A 20,459-nucleotide genomic window follows, 5' to 3' on the forward strand; every position below is an offset into this window, starting at 1 on the left:
GGGGTTCTGTGACAGGGGTTCTGTGACAGGGGTTCTGTGACAGGGTTCTGTGTCACACAAGTTCTGTGACATGGGTTCTGTGACAGGGGTTCTGTGACACACGAGTTCTGTGACATAGGTTCTGTGACATGGGTTCTGTGACACACAGTTTTTGCTCTGTCCTCAGCCACTGGAGCTGCTTCAGCAAAGGGGGATTCTGGCGTGAAACACCCCACAAAAATGTGTTGCATTTGCTGTTGCCACAGCACACGGAGGAAACCCGGAACACGGGGTGAGTCACTGGGGTGAAGCATTTATCCCAAACCCCCTGTCCTGGAAACCTTTTGGCAGGGATGGACTTTACAGACCCGATAGGTCGTGGTGGGAGTTACTGGGACCAGTCAGGGAGTGTCTGTCCAGGCTGGTCACACCCACCTCACTGTGCTCAGACACCCACCCCAGTCCTGGGGACAGATGTGCAGCTGTGGTGCACAACTGTTCACCCGGCCCCGCTGAGCACTTGTGCAAATCCAGGGGGAAATGGTAATTACTTTTCAAAGCAAGATTTGTCCCTAAATCCATGTTTAAGTCTCAAGGGAAGGCCAGATCCCCATGAAGTGATCTAGCAGAAGCTGTTCCCTCTGGGGGCTGGTTGTGGGACCTTTCCATGATCCAAGTTTGCTGCAGGGACTTGGACACCAACATAACACACTATTCACCTGCAAATCATTTCCTGTTTTAAAAACCTCTCATAAAGGGGGAAAGATTGAATTTGCTGGCTGGTTTGGTTGTGTTTGCAGCAGCTTGGGAAATAATTGAAAGAGAAAATGAGTGCAGTGTGAGCGTGGAGGTCCCACAGGGCTCGAGTCACAGAGGAGCCACCAGGGGTGGGTTTAAAGCTCCTGCCCAATCCTCCTGCTTTACTAAATAAAGGAAACATTATATAAATGATGTTGAAATGTGGAATTGCTGGCTAGATGCTGCCATGGTCTGCAGGTCTCAGCACTTGGCTGATGTTTAACCTGAAATCCTGCTCAGGAGAATGGGATTTGCTGTCTGAGGGGTGTGTGAGGGTAAAGCCAGGCCAGGCCAGACTCGGTGGTGTTTTCCTCAGTTGAAGATAATTTGGGGTTGCTTGGTCAAAGCTCAGTCAGCAGCAGAGTAAGGGCATTACCTTCCAAGAAGGCTTGTTTGGTCGGTGGAAGTAAGGTGTTTCTGAGAAGTGTCTGCAACCACTCGAGGTTAAACTAAGAATTGGCATAAAGGGACAAGGGGCAGCATTTAGGACTCAATACCTGAACTAGCCAAACCCTGAAGAAATAAGTACAAAATGGAATTCTTTTATTAGCTTTCCCCTGGCACTGACACCTGCAGACTGTGGGGGAAGAGATCACACTGCAAATGTAATTCCAATAGGGTGGGACTTTGGGGAATCAGATTGTGTTTGAACCCACCCTGGAGAAGGACCCAAACATGCTGACTATGCTACAGATTGCAGAGAATAGTGTTGCAACAGAGGTTAACATAATTAGAGAACTTGGAGCAGCATTTGATCTAAAATTAGGGAGGTGAGCCCCGGGCTCTGTCCTTGGCAGGTCTGTGATGCAATCCAGCTGCTAAAATATATTGGGACGCTGCTTCAAGTGCCAGTACAGATTGAATTTTAATATCCTACAAAAAACAGGATACATTATTCAAAATTAAAGGGTCTCAAAGTCACAGCAAAGCTGAATTTCACTCTGTAACAGCGATCTCAGGTCGTTGCTGGGTTTGGTGCCAAACTCACCCGGGTTCTGTGAGGAGACTGAACTCTGCTCTGCCCTGTGATGGGGCAGGCGTGTGTGGCTCTGGGCATCAGCTACAGGCAAAGAGCAAGAACTGCCCCCCTAAAGCCAGGAGGATCCTCCTCATCCCCCACCACCAGGGACTGGCTCAGGCTGGAGGTGGAGGAAGGTGGAGGAAGGTCGATGGAGGTGGAGGGAGGTGGAGGGAGGTGGAGGGAGGTGGAGGGAGGTTTCCCCTCCGCGCTGCCGGGAGTTAATGGGGCTCTTCATTTCCCTCAATTACTGGGCACCCACCTGAGAAGCTGTAAAGAGTGGAACAGTAAATCTTACAGTCAAATATTAAATTATGCCTAATTTATTTACTTATGGCGAACTGTAAGCCCTGCAATCAGGCGTGGAGGGGTTTGTGTCACGAGCTCTCCTGGGAGCCAGGGGATGTGCCTGGCAGGGCAGCACAGGGAGGGTTTGCTGAGGGGGGCACAGGCAGGGACTGATTGCTGCAAACCCGGGGTCTCCCAGCTGCAGAGACCCTCGGGCAGGCAGAGGGCAGCTTGTCCTCTGCCTCCTCCGTGCTGCAGAGCTTTGCTGCCTCAGGCTCACACCACGGCGTGGGGAGGAAGGAGCTTCTCGAGCCTCCCCTCAGCCCTCCAAAGCCACCCCCACGCTCGTGCCTGCCTAAAAATCAGAGGCACTGACCGTCCCCATCAGTGACCAGTGGCCAGTGAGCCCAGCTGTCACCTCTGAGAGGTGTTTGCTGCAGGTGGGACCTCTCGGAAGCAGAATAACCTTTCAGCTCCCCTGACCCCTCTGTGCCCCTGACCCTCCTGCACCCCCTTGCCCCTCCTGCACCCCCTTGCCCCTCCTGCACCCCCTTGCCCGTGCTGCTCTGTGCTGGCTCCTGGCTCTGCAGTGCAGCTGCTGTGAGCTCTGGAGCTTCTTCACTCCACTGCTCTTCCCCACCACACTCATGGGTTTGCAGGGGATGTCATCTGGCTGGATGTGTGACAGGTAGAAATTGCCGTAGGGAAAATATAGGGGGAAAATAAATGTGAGAGGCTTATCTTTAATGGCCAGGGTATAAATGTGTGTCAGTTCTTGCAGGCAGACGGAAAACATCTGGGAAGATTGTCCCATTTTGAGCGTTAATTGCTCAGGTGGCTCTTGGGTTTGTCTGCAGTGACTGGGGCTGTTGGTTCAGGGTAGCACAAGGCTTTTCTTTCTCTCTGACTTGCAAATATCTAACCTCAGAAGGCAGAAAATGTTTTAGTCATTTCTCAAAAAAAAAAAAAAAAGGAAAAAAAAAAAGGAAAAAAAAAGCTATTTTATTTTCTGGCCCAAAAAAAAAGCTATTTTATTTTCTGGCCAAGTAGCCAGGTAAAACCAGGTCCTTGACTTTGATAAATGCCTCTCCACCCTCATAATGCATTCTTGCATACTTTTATTGCAGCTAAAACACTCAGTCTTTGGGAAGAGGTTTATTGTTTGAATCAGGATGAAACTGTCATGTGTTTGGCAGCACTTTCTGCAGAATATATTCAAGGTTCTTTTACTTCTGTACAAAATCCTTCGAGTCGTCTGGATTTTTTCCATGGGCTGCACTCTGCTCAAGGTTTCAGTTTGCCTTTGAATTGTGGGTTTGACCTTGTCCCCTCTGGCAGCCCTGTTCTGCCATCCTGCAAAAGGGCTCAGGAAATGGCACCGGGCAAAAGTGCAAATTGGATCCTCCTGGAAAGTCTGGTGGAGGAAAAGGGTCTGATGTCTCCTGAGCACATTTGTAATGATAAACTGTGTCTTGTACTTTACTGTTCAGAGAGAGGGGAGAAAAAAAAAAAACGTGTCTGGATTGGAGTTTTTTCAGCATTTGGGATGGCAGGTGAATTTTAAACAGAACCCAGCTGGAATATGGCCAGCCTGGGAAGCACAGTTTGACAGTTTTCCCTTTCCATTATGGTCCAAGCAGGAACAGCAGCAGGTGGAGAAAGTACCTTGAGTTGTGTTGGGGTATTCTGTGTGCCAGATTTTGCCTGACTCCTTAAGGCACTAAAGCATCTTTACTTTGCAAAGACAATGGAAATCCAATTTTTTTTTTTTGTTTGTTTGTTTTTTGTTTTTTGTTTTTGTGCCTGAACGTTTTAAAAATGGAATTGTTTTCCAGCGATGTGGGAGAGCAGCAGCTTTCACAGGGATAACACAGGGAATTTCTGTGGAATTTCTGTGGGATTCACAGGGAATACCCCCGGAGTGATGAGTCCTGGCCCCCGGGCCAGCTCCAGCGCGATCCACAGCGAGGTGCCCGGGGGGACGGGCGGGGAGCGGGCAGGGCTCGGCAGGGTCTGCCCGGTGTGCAGCGCCCGGGAGCCGCTCCACGGTGTTCCCAGGCGGGTGTTTTGGGAAGCGGTGGCTGCAGCGCGAATCAGTGACCCCGCCAGGCCCGGGGCAGCGCTCAGTCACTGGCAGAAGCGGGTTTTCCACGGAGGAGGACGCAGGCCGTGGTGCTGAGCCCCAGCTGCTGCCCGCGCTCGCCCGGGTGATGCTCCCGATGATGCTCCCGCTGATGCTCCCGATGATGCTCCCGATGATGCTCCCGATGATGCTCCCGCGCGTGGGCGCCCGGAGCAGCCGCAGCCCGGGAGGTGCCGTCTGGCTGCCTCGGCTCTGATTCACTTCTCCGACCCCCTGCTGGGAGCCACGGACCAGAAAAATGTCGCTGCTTCCCACGGCGGAGCAGCTCACGCCACGCCACGGGCACCAATTCGGGGCACGGCCCGCCGGGAATAGGGGCTTTTCCCAGGGCTGTGTATTAAGATTCTGGTCACAGCCCAGCTTTTGGTTTTTAGCAAAGATGAATGGCAATTGTGCCATCTCTTGTTGCTTGCAGTATTTTGGAGGCCTTTCTTCTCATAAACAGCCTTGTCTATCACTTCAAAGTGACACTGGAGCATCATTTTGCTGCATGTGAGGCATTTGTGCTTTGAAAGCCCAGACCAGCTCTTCTCTGTGAAGACTGCACTAAATCAGCCACAAATCTCATGCTTCGCAGTTCCTCACTCACATTTAACCCCCTTTAGAGTGGAGGTTTCCCTTGGCAGGCACAGATGAAATATGTTTCATCTCTGTCTGTTTTCCCCAGCACGAGGTCCCCCCGAGCCGGGGCTGCCGGGGGCACCCGGGGGGTTGCTCTTCTGCTTTGCAAAGCAGAGTCTGTCCCTCTGGGTGAAGCAGAGCAGCAGCTCAGCTCAACAGTCAATTTTTAACCTGCCCCTTGCTCCGTGGTGTGGAAGGGAAGTTTGCCAGCAAGGTGTTGCCATTGGCCCCGTCTCCCCACACACAAACACGGCTGGGTGAGGGCTGGCTGGGCTCTGCTCTGGACTCTGCTCGTGCCTTGTGTGCTGGATTTCTCCAGAAATTGCAGGTCACAGTACGGGGTGTTCCGACACTGGGGAACGTCCCCATCTTCTCCTGAACCCCGTGGTCAGTGTGAGATGGGCTGTTGACTTGTTCCAACCCCATCTTTCCGTGGATAGGATGGTTGCAAGAGCAGTTTTTGGGAGAGATGGGTGTTTGATGGGAGGGCAGAGGGTGGGACCTCTCTGCTGTCTGCTGTCACTGACACTCTCTTTGCTCTGGGCTCTCTCTTTCCAACACCCTGGTAGTCAGTCCCCACCTTCCCCAGCTTGTCAAGCCAGAGCCTTTGCCAAAAGTCTTCTTATTTTCTGTCCTGGCTTTCTGTGGCTTCTCCCCAGAAGGCAGTGGTGATGGGGAACCACCAGCGTGCTCTCCTCAGGGCTGCTCAGGCTGGGGCTGCACGGCCACCCCTGCACTGCGCCCTGTTAGACCAGCCAGATAAAATTAGCTGCTGGGACGCATGTTCCTCAGGATGCCGGGACAGAGGGACACCCAGTACGGCCAGTTCGGCTCGCGGAGAAGAATTAATGGAAACGCCCGGCTCCTGGAGGGAGGAAATTCCTCCAGCAGCCTTTTCCTCCGTTTGTTGCGCGGGGAGGGGGACAATGGGCCCTGTCTGGCCGCAGCACAGCCGGGCTGGCTCGGGGCACAGCACACGCCGGCCACAGACAGCGAGTCTGCGGCACCGGGCGCTCAGGAAGGGCCTGGCACTGATGGGTGACAGCACAGCCGGGTGACCTGCCCTCCCACCCTCCCCTGCACACACCACGGCAGGGCCCTGGAGCACAGCACGGCACAGCACAGGCAGTGCCTGCCTTGGCTGTGTCCCCCTGGACACAGGGACTGCCACAAGCGTGGGATCGCCGGGGTCGGGTCCGGGGGCTCTGAGCCACCCTGGCACAGCCCTGGAGAGAAGCAGAGCAGCAGCACCGTGAGTGGGAGGGCCCTGGGATGGCTGGACATCTGTACCTCGAACTCTCGCTGTCAAATGTTCCGTAAGAATTCATGACAGTTTTTTGTAACCCCACTGGCAGACACCTTCCTGGAGCACAAACCTGCCAGAGCAGTGGACAGGCTGCGACCAAGGAAAATTGCCTTTTTTCTCTGCAAAAATCCAATAAACAGGTAACTTCTTTGCAAGTGGCCTTTTTTTTTTTTTTTTTTTATCAGGGATGCCCCCTGAGCCAATAATTTCAGTGTAATGAGACAAGAGGGACTACAAAGTCTCCAAATCACAGGATCTTATCAATCGTGTTATGTAAGTGTTGTGAGCAGGAATGTCTGGGCAATCCTAGGTCGTGCCAGCAGCAGCCACTTCAGTGGGTGTTGGTTTCAGTCTGCCACAATCGTGGCTTCTGTCACATTCGTGTCCCACAAGGAAAGACAGTCAGCAGCTGATGCCTGAGGCTGCCCAGGCTGTGGGGAGTGCTGGGCAGCTCTGTTTGGTTTTGGGGACCCAGAGAGTGACAAGGCTCTGCCAAACCCACTGTTGCCCCTGGCACAGGGGGTGCATTGTGGCACCTCAGATGGCCTGGGGCAGGGGAGGGGAGAGCAAAGCCCCACAGGCAGAGCCGGGGCTGTGGGAAGCAGTGGGACAGAGTTGATTTTGTCCCCACGGGGTGTTCTCAGAGCATCCTTGGCAGCAGCATTGTCAGGTCCCAGCAAGTAACACGTGGGTTTGGGGGGCTCTGTGTTTGGCTTCTGTGTTTGGCTTCTGCTGTGAGTGTTTGTGGCACAGGAAACAGCTCTGATGGGAAAAGCCACCAGAGCAGGAGAAACTTCGCTGCATCCCCCGGGACAGGAGGGGCTGAGCGGGGGCAGGTCCGGGCAGTGGGCGGGCACTGAGGGGCCCTGTTTGGCCTTTTTTGGAAACAGCCCATTTGAGGCAGTTTGTGGGGATGTGTCATGGGTGGGTGCAGCAGCTGCAGTGAGTGTGGGACACTGCCCTGGGAGAGGTCGAGGGCTGGAAAACTGACAACTTCCTCCGGAGCAAACCTGCTCTGAGGCAGATTTTCCTGAGCAAGGGCAGTTCTGAAAAGCCTTTGGAGGCTCTTTAAAACAGGTTCATCCCAAAACAGCTCTCTCTAGTCTTCTTGGGAGGGGCAATCACCACGTGTTCCCCTCCAGCCATAAATAATTACAATTGCCCATTCTATTAGGCAATGTAAAGGGTTATTTCTAGTCTCCCTGACTTATAGGCAATTTACAGTTCTTACTGTAGGCAAAAAAACTGTAGCTGGGCTATCACTCTTCCAAGCTGCTTTATCTTTGTTGCTCTAAGCAGAGTCATGGGAATGTTTTTTTCTAACCCAGCAGGTTATTAAAGGACAGACTTATAAATAACCACTCTTGGCTATTTTTAAGTATTTTCAGCATCGTCTATCATGATAGTGCAGCACAACCTGCAGAAAAACTGTCCAATTTCGCTGTCAAAGCTTCATAACTCACTTCTGGTTCTTTGGATGGTGAGGAGCCAAGTCCAGGCTCCCACTCTGCTCTAGGGGAATGCCAAGGACCAACGAGCTGCGCTGCCCACCCTGGCCCTGGACCCTCATTTTCTAAACCTTCTTTCCTCCTTGCAGAGGGTGTCGTTCTCCTTTATTACAGAGAGGGAACTAACACTGGAGTTGGTCTACAATAAATTTGGTGAGGTATTTCTGGGGGATGCTGTAGTCACCATAGCAACCATGGGCCAAACTGGTGCTGCCAGGTGGGATGGTGGGGCTGCAGGGAAGTCGGGGGCTGCTGCAGCTCCTGAGGATGGGCTGCCAAAGCCACACCAGGGCGAGGAAGGAGAGGTGCAGGTGGTCTGCTCCTAAACTAAGTCTCTATGAAATGATCAAAAAAGTCTAACCCCACCACTCCAGGAGAACTGAGCATTTCAGACAAGATAATTTATGTTTACTTCATAATTTATTAATTTTCAGGTTACCGTATGCAATAAATTATAGTTGATATAATAATAACATTGTCATAAAATATTACCATGAAGTAAGTACTCATCTAATAGCAACCATAACCTACACAGAGAAGAACCAGAGTTATTATATTTAGATTTTTAGTGTTAATGGGAAGTGAACAAAATATTAAGGAACTTCACAGTAAATTCAAAGAGATCTGTCATTATTATTGCTTCTGTGCAAATGACTTTACTGCACACATACAGCTTAGGAAGGAAAGGTACAGTTGTGCAGAGTTACTCTGGAGCAAACGTGTTCCCTGATGGCTGGACTTGCTGCACCTCACACTGAACAGATGCAGAGTGACCGTGAGCAGGAGCTGATGGGTCTCCAGAGCCTCCCACCAGCCACAGCAGAGAGGCTCTGCAGGGCTCAGGCTTCAACACAACGAGTTGGAGAGGGCAGAGCCCCCGGGTGAAGTCAGTGAGCACCGAGTCTGTCAGAAGGGCCGGAGTCACACCCGGCAGTGGGGGGATCCCCCCCAGCTCAGTCCCGTGGCTGCCCAGAGGAGCCTGGCTGCTTCTCCCTGGGAGCCTCTGGCCACCACGCTGCCATCCTCATCAACGCTGCCACGGGCACCAACGCTGCCCTGGGCACTGATGCTGCTGTGGGCACCGACGCTGCTGTCCACAACAACGCTGCCCTGGGCACTGACGGTACCACGGGCACTGATGGCACCACGGGCACTGATGGTACCACGGGCACTGATGCTGCTGTCCACACCAACGCTGCCCTGGGCACTGATGGTACCATGGGCACTGATGCTGCCCTGGGCACTGATGGTACCCTGGGCACCGACGCCGCCCTCAGTGCACAGTTTGCTGTTGGGGCTGAAGCCCTGCGGGCAGTCAGTCAGGTCCCCAGTTCCATGGGGCAGTGGAGCATGCTGAGTGGGGCTGGAGGTCACAAACAGTCCCGTCCCCAAATGTTCTCCTCCATTTCTGCTCCCTTCGCCAGCTCAGTGAACTTTAATGAAGAATTTCCGAAGCGTCAGGAACTGGAGCAGTTTGTCTTTCCTCCTCTGCTTTAGTGCCATTAGCGCTCTCGTTTTCTCCTCCACGTCCTGGTCGGTGGCGAGGATTATCTTGGCTCTTTCCTCTGCCTTCTTGTCCCCGGAGTTTCTGAAGAGCTTCTGCAGGGACTCCTGGGTGATGCTCTCGAAGATGTTGGCCGCGGCTTTCTTGCGCAGGGCGGTGTCGAAGCGGTAGCCGTGCACGGAGGGGCTCACTCGCAGGGACGTGGACATGGCTGCAGTGCTGGAGCTCGTCTTTGCTTTCATCTACGTGGGTGCTGCCGGGTTTGCCCTGGGCTCCGAGTAGGAGAGATGGGTGCTGTGCTGGCTCCAGGACTGGTATTTAAGGGCAGGCTGGAGGAAAAGCTGGAGGGCTCAGGTTACAGTGGTGAGATCATGATGATGTCAACGCCCAACAGTCACAGGCGAGTTTAACAGTTAAGTTGCCAACTTATTCCCATCCTGCGGAAAAGATGGAAAGTTCTCTCTCCTTCTGCAACAGACATGGCTTTTCTTTGACCCACCACAGCACAGGCTTCAACCACTGCTGTGAGACTGAGCCAGCACAGCCCAAACTCCACTCCTGCCCTTGTTGCACGTGAAAAGCATCACGTGCAGAAAATATATCATATCATAAACCTGTAAAACTCCAGGTGAGAACTGTTGCAATCCTAGCAAGAGGTGTTGGCTGGAGCCTGCACACACAGCCCAGCACTTGGCTCTGTGTCCATCAGTAACACTGCAAACCTGCTCCTGTCTGGGCATGGGGGCCTTTCTGCTGCTTCCCAGCAGATGCAGCTCGTCTTTAGTGCACACACAGCTGCATTTTCTAATTGGAAAGTGCTGTCCCAAAGGCAGGGGATGCCCAGGTTTTACACCCTCGGCTGCCCAGCTGCACATGGCAATGCTCTCGGGGCAGCAGGAAAATTCTCAGTGTCCTTTTTCTTAAATTTCCTGCTCACTGGGGCTGGAAAGAAAACTCACCTCTGCTCCAAAAGAGTCTGTGCTCTCCACACCACCCTTGGCCAACGCCAAGCCCTTGGGCTGGGAGGACTCACTCTTAGTCATATTAGGTTAGTTTTTGGCAGCCCTGTGAGGAGCAGGAACTCGGATTTCATGGCCCTTATGGGTCCCTTCCCACTCCAGATACACTGTGGACAGGGCCTGGCTGCCTGCAAGGGGCTGGCTCTGGCCACTGGAGCTCCTGCTGGGCTCAGACAGCTGCTCTTACCGAGCACAGTCAGACCCGGCCCAGAATAACTGTGGGTTCAAAAGTCACTCGAGGCCGGGAGCCAGAGATAAGTGTATTTTGGTTAATGTTTTAAAGCAGCCGGATGCTGCAGAGGTTGTGTTTGGAAAGTCAGCAGCTTGTTTACTGTTGTTGCTGACCCTGCTACTCACCCTTGCTGAAGGACTCCGGGAACAGCCTCTGTCCCCATCCCACTCGAACCAGGGGTTTCCCTTGTTTACCGGAGAGCTGTGGAGGTGACCTCTGACCACAGCAAAGAGCAGATCCAAAGGAACATCAGCCAGATGCTTCTCGTTCCACATTCCCTTTAAAACTTCTGTTCCCTCGGACGGAGAGAGGGGACACGTCTGAGCCCCAGCAAACCCCCTCTCCAATGGCCAGGGGAAGCCAGGGGAGAGGTGAGAGCACCTGAAGCCCATGTGCAGGTGCTTGTGCTGGCTGAGAGCAGAGCAGGGCATTACCTGTGAGCTGTTGCTCACCAGGTGACGTGCAGAGTGGGGCAGGTGGCTGCCTGGGCCCCAGAGTGACAGGCAACCACAGTTCCATCCGGGCTCAGGTCCACATCCAGTTGGTCGGGGCTTGCCAGGCTTTTATCCTTAGGGGAGGGATTGGGCTCATTTCAGTGCCTGACCACTTTCCTACCTGGGACTTGGGACTCTTCCGTTGGTTGTGGGCACGCCCTGGCACATCCCTGTGCCCTGCACATGTCACATCCCTCCAGAACATGGATTTCCCCACCACTGCCGGGACTTTGTTCCGTGCCGCTGCTCCAGCACGAGCTCTCCCTGCACGTGCCTTTGCTTCCCGCTGGTCCTGTCGTTGTGTGAGTTACTTTTTACGAGTCTGTCCCAGTTCCTCCTGTACATGCAGGCTGTTCCACGCTTCAGTGGATAAACAACAGCCTTGCAAACCCCTGGGGTTCTTCTTTCGCCAGCCAGACGTGCAGCCTCTCACCCTGCCGTGGTCTTGCTGAATTGGTGAGAATTGCACCTCGGCCACTGTTTGCTCAGTGTTTGCAGGGCTGCTAAATTCACCCCGAAAATAAGATTTTTTTGATGTGGCTGGGTCTCTGCCTGGGGAAAGACCCTCGTGGTTTATAGACTCTGTTACCATGAGATGTGAGGGGGGAGCAGGAGGGAGCAGGGCCACGTGCATTGCCCGTCCCTCTGCCTGCTCAGAGCTGCCCAGAGTGCTCTGGGAGGGCGAAACCTGCCTGCAACACGGTTCCAGCTGATATGCTGGAGGTACTTTGCTTCACTGGACAGATAACACAGTGTCAGGGTTCTTAGGGCAAAAAAACAGCGCCGGAAGATCGAACAAGATCTTCTGGCTCTAGAGAACAAACCCTTTCGTGTCCCCTGGTTGAAAACAAGAGCTGAGGCATGTTCACGTGCTCCTGGTTGTCACCACTCCCACTGCACATGGAATCGCTCTGCAGGTATTTGCAGAGACGTGGCTGAGAGCATAAATTAGCAATATCTGTGGAAGATACAAGCTCAGAAAAGTATCTGCCATGGAAACCAAGACTAAAGCTGATACTTTAGGAGTAAGACATCAGAAAACTGCCAAGATCAAGCATGCATTTCCTTGTGAGCTCATCTCACACGGAGCAGTAACAAATGTCTTTGCCCCCTCATGCTTCTCTGCCCACTTTGTATAAATTTAGTTGTGCTTGGCTCTGACGGAGTGATGAAGCATGCCTTGTCTGTTTTTTCCAGTAATTTTTGTTTATATCAGTCTTTTAATACTGCTTTCCCAGTAGTGCTCAGGAGGAATTATTCATGTGTTTGATTGGAGCAAAACTTCAGAGATGTGATTTCTATCATCGTCCTCCCGCTATTACTGTGTAATTGCTTTGTGAGACGCAAATGCTCCATTTCACCCGCTAATGGGAGGATTAATTCCCGTCCCCACCGTCTGCAGAGCGGGGCAGTCACGTCCCTCAGCGTGCTCTGCTCCTCCCTGCACGACGGGCTGGGGGCACTCCGGGTCTGCTGCTGGGGGACCGGGCAGGATTGTGCTGAGCTTCGGGGCACAGGGTGCCTTCCACTGGCACAGCACCCCACGGGCACCTGCCCCAGATCGTGGCCATGAAAGTTTTGACACTGAAGCACTTGTAGTTTGCTAAAGCCAGCCCCCCAGGGCTGTCAAAGCCAGGCAGTGCTGGAGGGAAGGATTTGGGAGGGATGGGGACTCTGCCCCCGGGTTAGTGCTCTCAGGTGGTGCAAAGCCTGATTAAATGGACCCAGAGGCTTCTCCCACTCCAAGCTGCAGATCAGGCGAGGATCTCGCCTGCCCCGGCTGCACCCGTGTGAGGGACAGGGGAGGGCAAAGCAGGGCACTCACCGGGCCAAACACCACGGCAGGGGCTTCTGGAAAGCCCCCAGCCCCTGCAGGGAGCCAGCAGCCCAGGGCAGGAGGTGGAAGGGAGCTGGGGCTGCTCTGACCACAGGGGTCGCTGGGGCAGCCAATGCCTGTCCCACAGACTCTTGCAGGGAACTTGCTCTGCCTTTGTGTAACTTCCAAAACCACTCCAAAGAAGGTAATCTGGGATGGCTTTGCAGTTCCTTGGGGCATGTTTTGCATAGCTTTCCCTTCACCAGCCTCTGCTGAAGCCTGCAGGGCCTGTGACACCCCGTTGGGATCCACCCCATGGAGCATGGGTGCTGCCCAGACCTCCCCAGCCATACCCAGGATATTCAGAAACTGGGCCTTTGGAAGGGCACCTGGGAGGCTTGGGCACCAGAGAAGAAAGTTAAATTATTGCCTTAAAATGTATATATATATCTGCATGTGTGTGTGTGTGTGTGTGTTTCCATGAAAATCTAAAATTTGGGAAATGCCCAGGATTCTCCAGCCATCTCTGCTCTTCCCATTCTTTCCTGGCTCCATGGTTTGGAACCCTGGCTCCTTGCAGCCTTTGCTGCTGCTGCCAGCCTGCAGCTGGGGAATCCCAGCCCTCCTCAGGAGCCAGAAATCCTGCTCCTGGTGTGTGCTCTCTGCTGGGAAAGGTTTCCAAGATGGGAAGGTTTCCGAGATGGAATGCTCTGCAGAGACAGCTGTGGCATGGCTCTAAGGTCAAAGAGGAACCAGTTCATTGTGTTCCTCTTGGAATCCAAATTCCTGGGAGGTTGTCAGACACCCAGGTCGTGCAAATGGCAGTGCCTGCCCTGGCTCCAACCTGCCTACAGTGTCTTCCAACTGGAACTCATGTGCCTCTGGGACTCCACCTGGGATTTCTGTTTGTTTGGCTGTTGCTTGGGTTTTTCTGTGGTTGTTGTTTCTTTAGTAGAGCATCTGGGAACACTTGTCCAAATCTCACGGCAGGACACTGTGCCCTTTGCTCACAAAACCCTGTGACTCCTCTTGTGGTCCCCAGTTCAGAGCTGCAGGACAGGGCAGGTATTTTAAGGGCATTTCTGCTGCAGTTCAGTGGCTGGAAAGCACAGACCTGTCTTAGACAATCCTCACACAGCTCCCTGCCACAAAACAGGGAAAACTGATAGATTTTCAGACAACAGAAGGCATGACTGCACAGACAAGCCAGTTAGATTTCGACAGAAAGGTTTTTAATAGGCAAAAACTCAGGACTGGCCTGAGTGAGGGGAATGCAGCCCCAGAGCTGTGCAGAGCAGCCCCTGCACCGGGCAAGGAATGGGCAGAGCTGGGGGAGCCCTGGGTGAGCCCTGGGTGAGCTGAGCGGGGAGACCATATAAGAGTAAAGCCTGTGGTGGTGCTGATAATGAATGTCTGCTCATTTCTCATAAATTCTCTGCTAAATGTACGATCACCAAGTTAATAATGCAGTGCAGGACATAATGAATAGCCAGTTACAGTAAGTAAATCATGGCTGGTAAGAAACAGAACAGAAACAGAAACTTCTGGCGCTTTTACCAGGCAAAGCCTCTTGGAAGGAGCATCCAGGAAAGCAGAGCTGAGGACATGGCTGGTGTGGACCAGATGCCACTCACTGGCACAGGGAGCTGGAGGGGCTGGGGCAGGGCAGGGGTCTTGCTGTGTAAGGAAGCCATGGGTGGTTTCTCCTGGTCCTTGGGGCTTCCCAAATCCATCTTGCAAAGGGAAACCCTGGCTGTGGTGCTCCCCACTCGTCACGGGAGATCATTGCTGAGAGCCGGTGGCAGGTTGCCAGCCAGAGCGTGGGCAGAGCTGAAAACCTCGTGACAAAAAGAAGAGCCACGTCCACGGGGATGCAGGGGGGTCTCAGGCAAAGGATGGGGTCGGGGTGTGGGGCAGGGGAGGAGCTGGGGTGGGATAACTCCGTCGGGTGGGAGCGTGTGCCGGCAGGACCAGCACCCTGCGATGGCACCGACGTGTCGCCCGTGCAGCCCCACCCGGCAGCTCCTGCTCCTTCCAGGGGAGACAGGGAAAGTATTTTAACATCCTGACTTCGGCATCTTCCTCCCGGCTCAGCAATGAAAGTTTAGACTTTCGAGCACGAACAACCTTTTTCTTTCTCTGCCCGGTTTCCTGTTTGATCTTCCTGAAGGTCCCGAGGACCCCTCGCTGGAGAGGGGCGAAGGCAGAACCGTCTCCAGCTGTCAGACAGCTCATTGTCTGGTGCCGAGGGGACGGGCTCACGGGAAATCCTGCCCGGGGCTGGGCCGCGGGGCTGGCCCGGGTCATTGTCACAGCCCGGCCCGCGGGCAGCAGCACCCGACACACGACACACGTCCCGGCGCCCCAGTGCCCCCCTCCAGGGCTCTAATCTCTGCCGAGCCGCTTCCTCTGCTGCAGGAGGGGTGGCAGACAGGATGTGCCTTTGTGCCTTTGTGCTGCTCCGGCTCCTGGGGGTCTGCGGTGCCCCCATCGCTCCCGGAGCCTCCGTGGCTGCAGCCCAAGGCTGAGCTCCGGGGTCAGCACCGCATCGGGACCCAGATGTGCAAAAAGGGATGAGGCAGCGCCCCGCGGGGCCGGGCAGAGGGTGCTGGGGCTGGCAGGGGGAGGCAGGATGGTGGCACTGCCCAGCAACGAGGCAGGGGGGGCTGGGGGGTGTTAGGGGTGACCTGGTGTACCTGGGAAGGGCTGTGGTGGTGCAGAGGAGATCCCGGGCTGGGCAGGGGGTCACCAAGGGCTCAGGCTGGTGGATCTGCCTGGGGCCATGGCACAGGGGGAAGCCTGGGTGACCTCTGGGCAGTGCTGTAACCCTGCAAGTGGTCCAGGCTGGGAAACACCAGCTTGGTATCGAGGGAGATGAGTCCATCAGAGGGACAGGCTTCTTGAGCATAAAACCAGCAAATTTAGTTCTGAGTTCCCTAATTTTGTGTCAAAGCAAAGTGGCACGTGCCAGAGGGAGCTCCTGTCCTTGCTGTGTTTTGGGGAGGAGCAGTTGATGTCTGGGGACTTGTAGCTGAGCAATGCCGGGGGAAGAAAACCGAAATTCGGAGCTGAGGGAAAGAGCAAAGAAGCACCTGTGGAGATTTAATCAGGGAATCAACCTCTGCGTCAATCGTCTGGGAGATGAGCTCGGCACTGCAGAGTTATCAGCCTTGTAGCTCATTCCTCCACTAACAAAAGAGTTCCTGGGAGGGAACAGATGGTGTTTGGCTCCTACCACCTTCTCCAGTGGCCTGGCAGCCTCATTTTGTAGCTGCTAGAAAAGCAGTTTCTGTGATCCCCTTCCTGTCCCTGCGGCCATCCCCGAGCCACAGGGGCTGCTGGCTGCTTCTGGGGGCTTTGGGGGTACTTTTTGCATGCTAAGGCTCTCCTGCTTATCCCCCTCCAGGTGCCCCTTGGCTGGCTGTGCTGCTGCTGCTCTGGGGGGACGGGACGGGAGCTGCTCCACGGGTGTTGCATGGGTGGCACACAGGTTTGTGCCTGGGCTCAGGGTTACAGCAGGTGACTGAACTTCTGCCAGCAGTTGTTTTCCTCAGAAAACTGCCATGGGCTGTGCACGTCAGCCCCGCTCCAAAGAGCAGCAGCAGGGCTGTAAAGCCTATCTCTGGGACAGGCGAGGCTGGAACTTTCAGGCACCAGGCTGGTTCACCTGCCACAGGTCTGTGCCGGGCAGAGCCAGAGCTGGGAGGCTCCTACGATCCATGAATCATCTGTGGGGCTGCTCCTGCTCTGTACAGTCACAGAGTGCTTCCCCTGTGCCCTGGCTCCAGGTAGAACCTCCAGCTCAAATGCTGTGGCCCCGAGGCTTTCCGAGCCGGAGCCCCTGCTCTGAGGTGTTTAGCTCTCACAGAGCTGCCTTCGAGATGTTTCCCCACAATCACGTTGCCTAAATGTTACAGTCTCAGTGACTGATGCCTTGTTTACACGCGAGCCTTGTCTTTGTTCTCGAGATCTGTCCTTGAGTCTTTGTCAGGTGTCAGTGTGCGGGGGCTCTGGGCTGTCTGTTGGGTTATTTATGCAGCAGTTCAAACAAAAAAGAACCAGTTTAGAGCTGCCAGTAGATTTTAGCTCTGTGTAGGAGGGGAGGGAGAGGGGTGATGCTGTGTGTATGGCAAGCTGTGCTTTGCAGTCCCTCTGGCAGAGCCCAGAAAAGCAGCAAAGTGCTGACGGTGAGTCTGGGCTGCGGCTGCGGCTCTGAGCCCTCAGCGGTGCAGGGCTGAACCAGAAACCAGCCCAGCACTTCCTGATCTGGAGTTGTTGGATCTGCTGGGGAGAAGCAAATCAGATTTGTCTTTGTGTCTGCCTTGGGGAGAGAATCTGCCCGTCACAAGGGTCTGGGTGAGACTGAGGGGGCCGGGAGGCTGCTGTGCCAGGGGCGCGTTGGGAGCCCCACACTCAGTGCTCTGACGTGGAGCACAAATGGAAATAAAATACACTGTCTGTCAGAAAACAGTGTCGAGTGTGACGTCGAGCTGTTGGGGCCGGTGAGCTCATCCCCAGGACCCTCTCTGTGCAGAAAGCTGAGTCAGTTCCGACCACGATGAGCTCTGTGGAAGAAACGTTTCCCAACACTGTTTAGGAAAAGCTTATGGAGAAAATAAACAGATATCTGAGCCCCAAAACCTGCCCCTCACAGGCCTCTCTCATCATGGCACCAGCTGGGGAAGAGGGTGCTGGTGCAGCAGAGAGGATCCAAACACATTGGGGCAGCCTCGAGGTGCTTCCGTTGCTGTGATAAACACCAAGTCTCTTGTTCAGCAAATCAACTGGGGAAGAAAAAGGATTAATAGACTGACCAACCACCCCCAGGCTGGGGGGTGGGATGGGGTCCTGATCTGTGGGGTTGTGTCCTGGCTCTCAGGGGTGGTGTCCTGACGTGCCCCATCGCGGGGTGTCCCACTGTGAGCCGCGTCCCGCGTCTCCTCGGGCAAATAGTTTCCTCGGGGACTTTTACTCTCTCTCCCCCCTCCCCAGGGCTCCTGTCTGTTGAGGAAATGTCTTTGATCAGTAGAAATTAAACCAGGAAAATATTTTCCATTTGTGTCAGGATAAAAATGGCTCAAGCCGGGCATGATTGATAGCTGAAAAAAATGGGAGCAGCCCCCGTGCCGTTTCGGAAGGCTTCCCACTGTCCTTGCTTACAGTAAACATAGAATATATTTAGCTGCAGAGCCCAGCATGACACAGCCTCTTACTGCAATAATAGCAGTGCCTTGTCTCTTTTCCTTTTTTTTTTCCCCCCTCTTTTCTAAGAAATGGAATGATGGAGTTCCTGGGAAGCCAGGCAGGGATTGCCTCACAGGCTCACTGCGCCTCCTGCAACGCCAGTGTCTGTGTTTGCCTTTGTTTAGCAGGTCTAGCAACCACCGTGGTGACTAACTGGGCAAACAGGCGTTGGGGTGGCTGTGACGTGTCCCCCGGGTGACACCCACAATGTGCCACCGCACAGGCGTTGGTCCAGCCCTGCTCCCGGCGGGAACCGGCACCCCGGGCATCAGAGAAACCATTCCCAGTCCTCTGCCCACTTTCCCCCTGGACTGACCACGTGCCAGGGCTCAGGTCCAGCCCTGGGGATGGCACCTCCGTGCCAGGGCCCAACAGGAATGCTCAGGCAGCCTGGTACGCTTTGGCAAGCCAGGAAAGGCTGGCAGGAACTGGGTCCGCCCTGGCAGTGGGATCCTCCTGAATCCTGAAACGCAGAAGTGACTTTTGTTGTGCCCCAGAATCCCACAAAGCCCTGTTTGCCACTCGTGCCACTGGTGGGGAGCTCAGGGCAGGGCTGTGGGCAGGGAGGCTGTCATGGCAGTCACTGCCATGGTCGTCATCCCCCAGCGAGGTCAGAGACCTTCCTCAGGGCCTGCCTGTGGCTTGTTTCCACTCTGCTTCTGCCCCACGCAAAGCTGTTTTTATTCTAATGCCAATGTTTGGGTCTCTGGTTCCTTTGTTTCCAAACAGCCCTAAGAGTGCAATGGAATACAAACGCTGGCCAGGCAAGGGATGCACGAGCAAAGAGGGTTCAGGGCTGAATGACAGAGCAAGGAGAACAGGATGATACAAATAACAGAAAGAAAATAGTGTTGCCAAGAGGTCCCTGCTGCCTCAGGGTGCTGTGTCTGTGTTGGTGGCCCTGGGCTGGGACAGCCATGTGTCATCCTTTCTGTGCCATCCTTTTTCAATGATGGCTTCTCAATCTGTTCCCCACTCCCCCTCCATGTTAGGTGCAATTTAGCAACTCCTCTCTCCTCTTCCTTCTGTGCTGTAATTAGCACTTTTCTGCTTGACTCATGGCCTGTAATCATATCTGGCCTGCAGTCACTCAGCCAAGGTGAGCCCTTCCCTGGGCACAGATAAGGCTCTGCTTGTGCCAGGCTGGGTGTTCCGAGGGACACGGACACACACCGACACACCACAGCTCTGGGCGAGTGGCAGTACCCAGAAGGATGGGAAAGGCAAATATTTTCTGTGCCCTCATGTCCCTCCCAAAGGGGAATTGCAAAGCAAACCTGGTTGTTATTAATAAATTGCTTTGAGACCCGTGGGCCAGGCAGGACCCTGTCACTGACCAGGCGACAGGGACTCGTCTGCAGGGACGGCTGTCCCGGCTCCGGGCCCGTGTCCTTCCAGAAGAGCCCTGGGATTGTGGTGTGGGGACATCTGGGCCGCAGATGTGACAGCACTGGGGACTCGCTGGGCACAGCAAATGGTTCTGCAGCAGGGCAGAATTTGGGATGTGACATCCGGCAGCCCGTGGGTGATCCCAGGAATGCAGCAGGTCTGGGGCTCCCCTCCAGCAGCGTGAGTGAAGCAGGAGCTGAGGAGGGGAAATTGCTCTGAGATAAAATCACCAGCGGATGGAGAAAGACCGGGATAGAAATGAGCAATCCTGGCACGGATCAGGAACACAGGAGAGGAATGGCAGTCATGGCTTGGTCTGGATCTGGCCGTGGCTCCAATGGGACCTTCACGATGTAATGACAGCCCGGGGACCCTGAGATGGGGCTGCAAACTCCTGAACACTTAAAGGAGGTTGATCATGAAATAGTTTATAGCTTATGAGGAGGTTGTAAGGCAGCCAGGGCCTGGATAATGGGGGATTTTAATTACTTGATATTGATGGACATAATAAGTGTGCAGCAAACCACTAAGGGAAACCTGTGGCTGGAGGGGAGAGCGAGATTGATCTATGCACAGCATGTTAAATCACTTAAATCATTCAAAGCCTCTTCTGGCCCCAGCTCCAGGAGCAGAGCCAAGTATGATAAATAAGGTCGGGGTTGAGAAGTGTCTAGAATCCAAATGTTTGTATTCCTGTTCAATTTCCAATATTCTCGGGGACAAAAGCAGCAGAGCAGAGTCTGCCCGGGGGCTGTGGGAATCCCTGCAGAGGGGGCTGGCAGCAGGAAAGGGCTTCCACCGCTGGGGGCAGCTCGGGAACTTTCACACAGTGAAAGGTGACCTGGGGAAAGGGGAAGGTGAAAGGGGAAGGTGACCTGGGTGAGACCCGGGTAAGGCGAGGAGGGAACCAGAGGCCAAAGCGAGGGAGAAGGACGGAAAGTCTGAGCAAACAGTGTGGGTGGGATGACGGCTGCAGTCTGAGCACAGCCTCTGGGGCAGGGCTGGCCACCTCCTGTGGGCAGCTCCCAGGGCTGATGGGGCTCGGTGAGGTTTGGTGACACCGAAGGTGTGCCCAGGTGAGGTCTTCTCCTGCCACCTTG

At 54.3% G+C, this 20,459-nt stretch overlaps 2 protein-coding genes across 3 annotated transcripts in view; one reads left to right on the plus strand and one right to left on the minus strand.

Annotated features, from left to right (window-relative positions):
- The window catches only part of LOC108505673, a 29,191-nt gene extending 22,896 nt beyond the window's left edge, over positions 1-6,295 (plus strand). For both annotated transcript variants that reach the window (XR_001877577.1, XR_001877578.1), the window contains 2 exons: positions 167-271; positions 6,203-6,295. The gene's annotated coding sequence lies outside the window, so the exon portion shown is untranslated. The remainder of the gene's footprint in view (positions 1-166; positions 272-6,202) is intronic.
- A 2,622-nt stretch (positions 6,296-8,917) lies between these two features.
- On the minus strand, positions 8,918-9,469 carry CUNH8orf4 (chromosome unknown C8orf4 homolog). The gene has a single exon (XM_017831791.1). It carries the CDS (start codon positions 9,405-9,407, stop codon positions 9,087-9,089), a length of 321 nt encoding a protein of 106 aa, XP_017687280.1. The 5' UTR covers positions 9,408-9,469; the 3' UTR covers positions 8,918-9,086.
- Between the last annotated feature and the right edge of the window lie 10,990 nt (positions 9,470-20,459).

Source organism: Lepidothrix coronata, unplaced genomic scaffold (genome assembly GCF_001604755.1).
Source record: "Lepidothrix coronata isolate B3197 unplaced genomic scaffold, Lepidothrix_coronata-1.0 Scaffold197, whole genome shotgun sequence".
In the NCBI taxonomy this organism is placed as follows: Eukaryota; Metazoa; Chordata; class Aves; order Passeriformes; family Pipridae; genus Lepidothrix; species Lepidothrix coronata.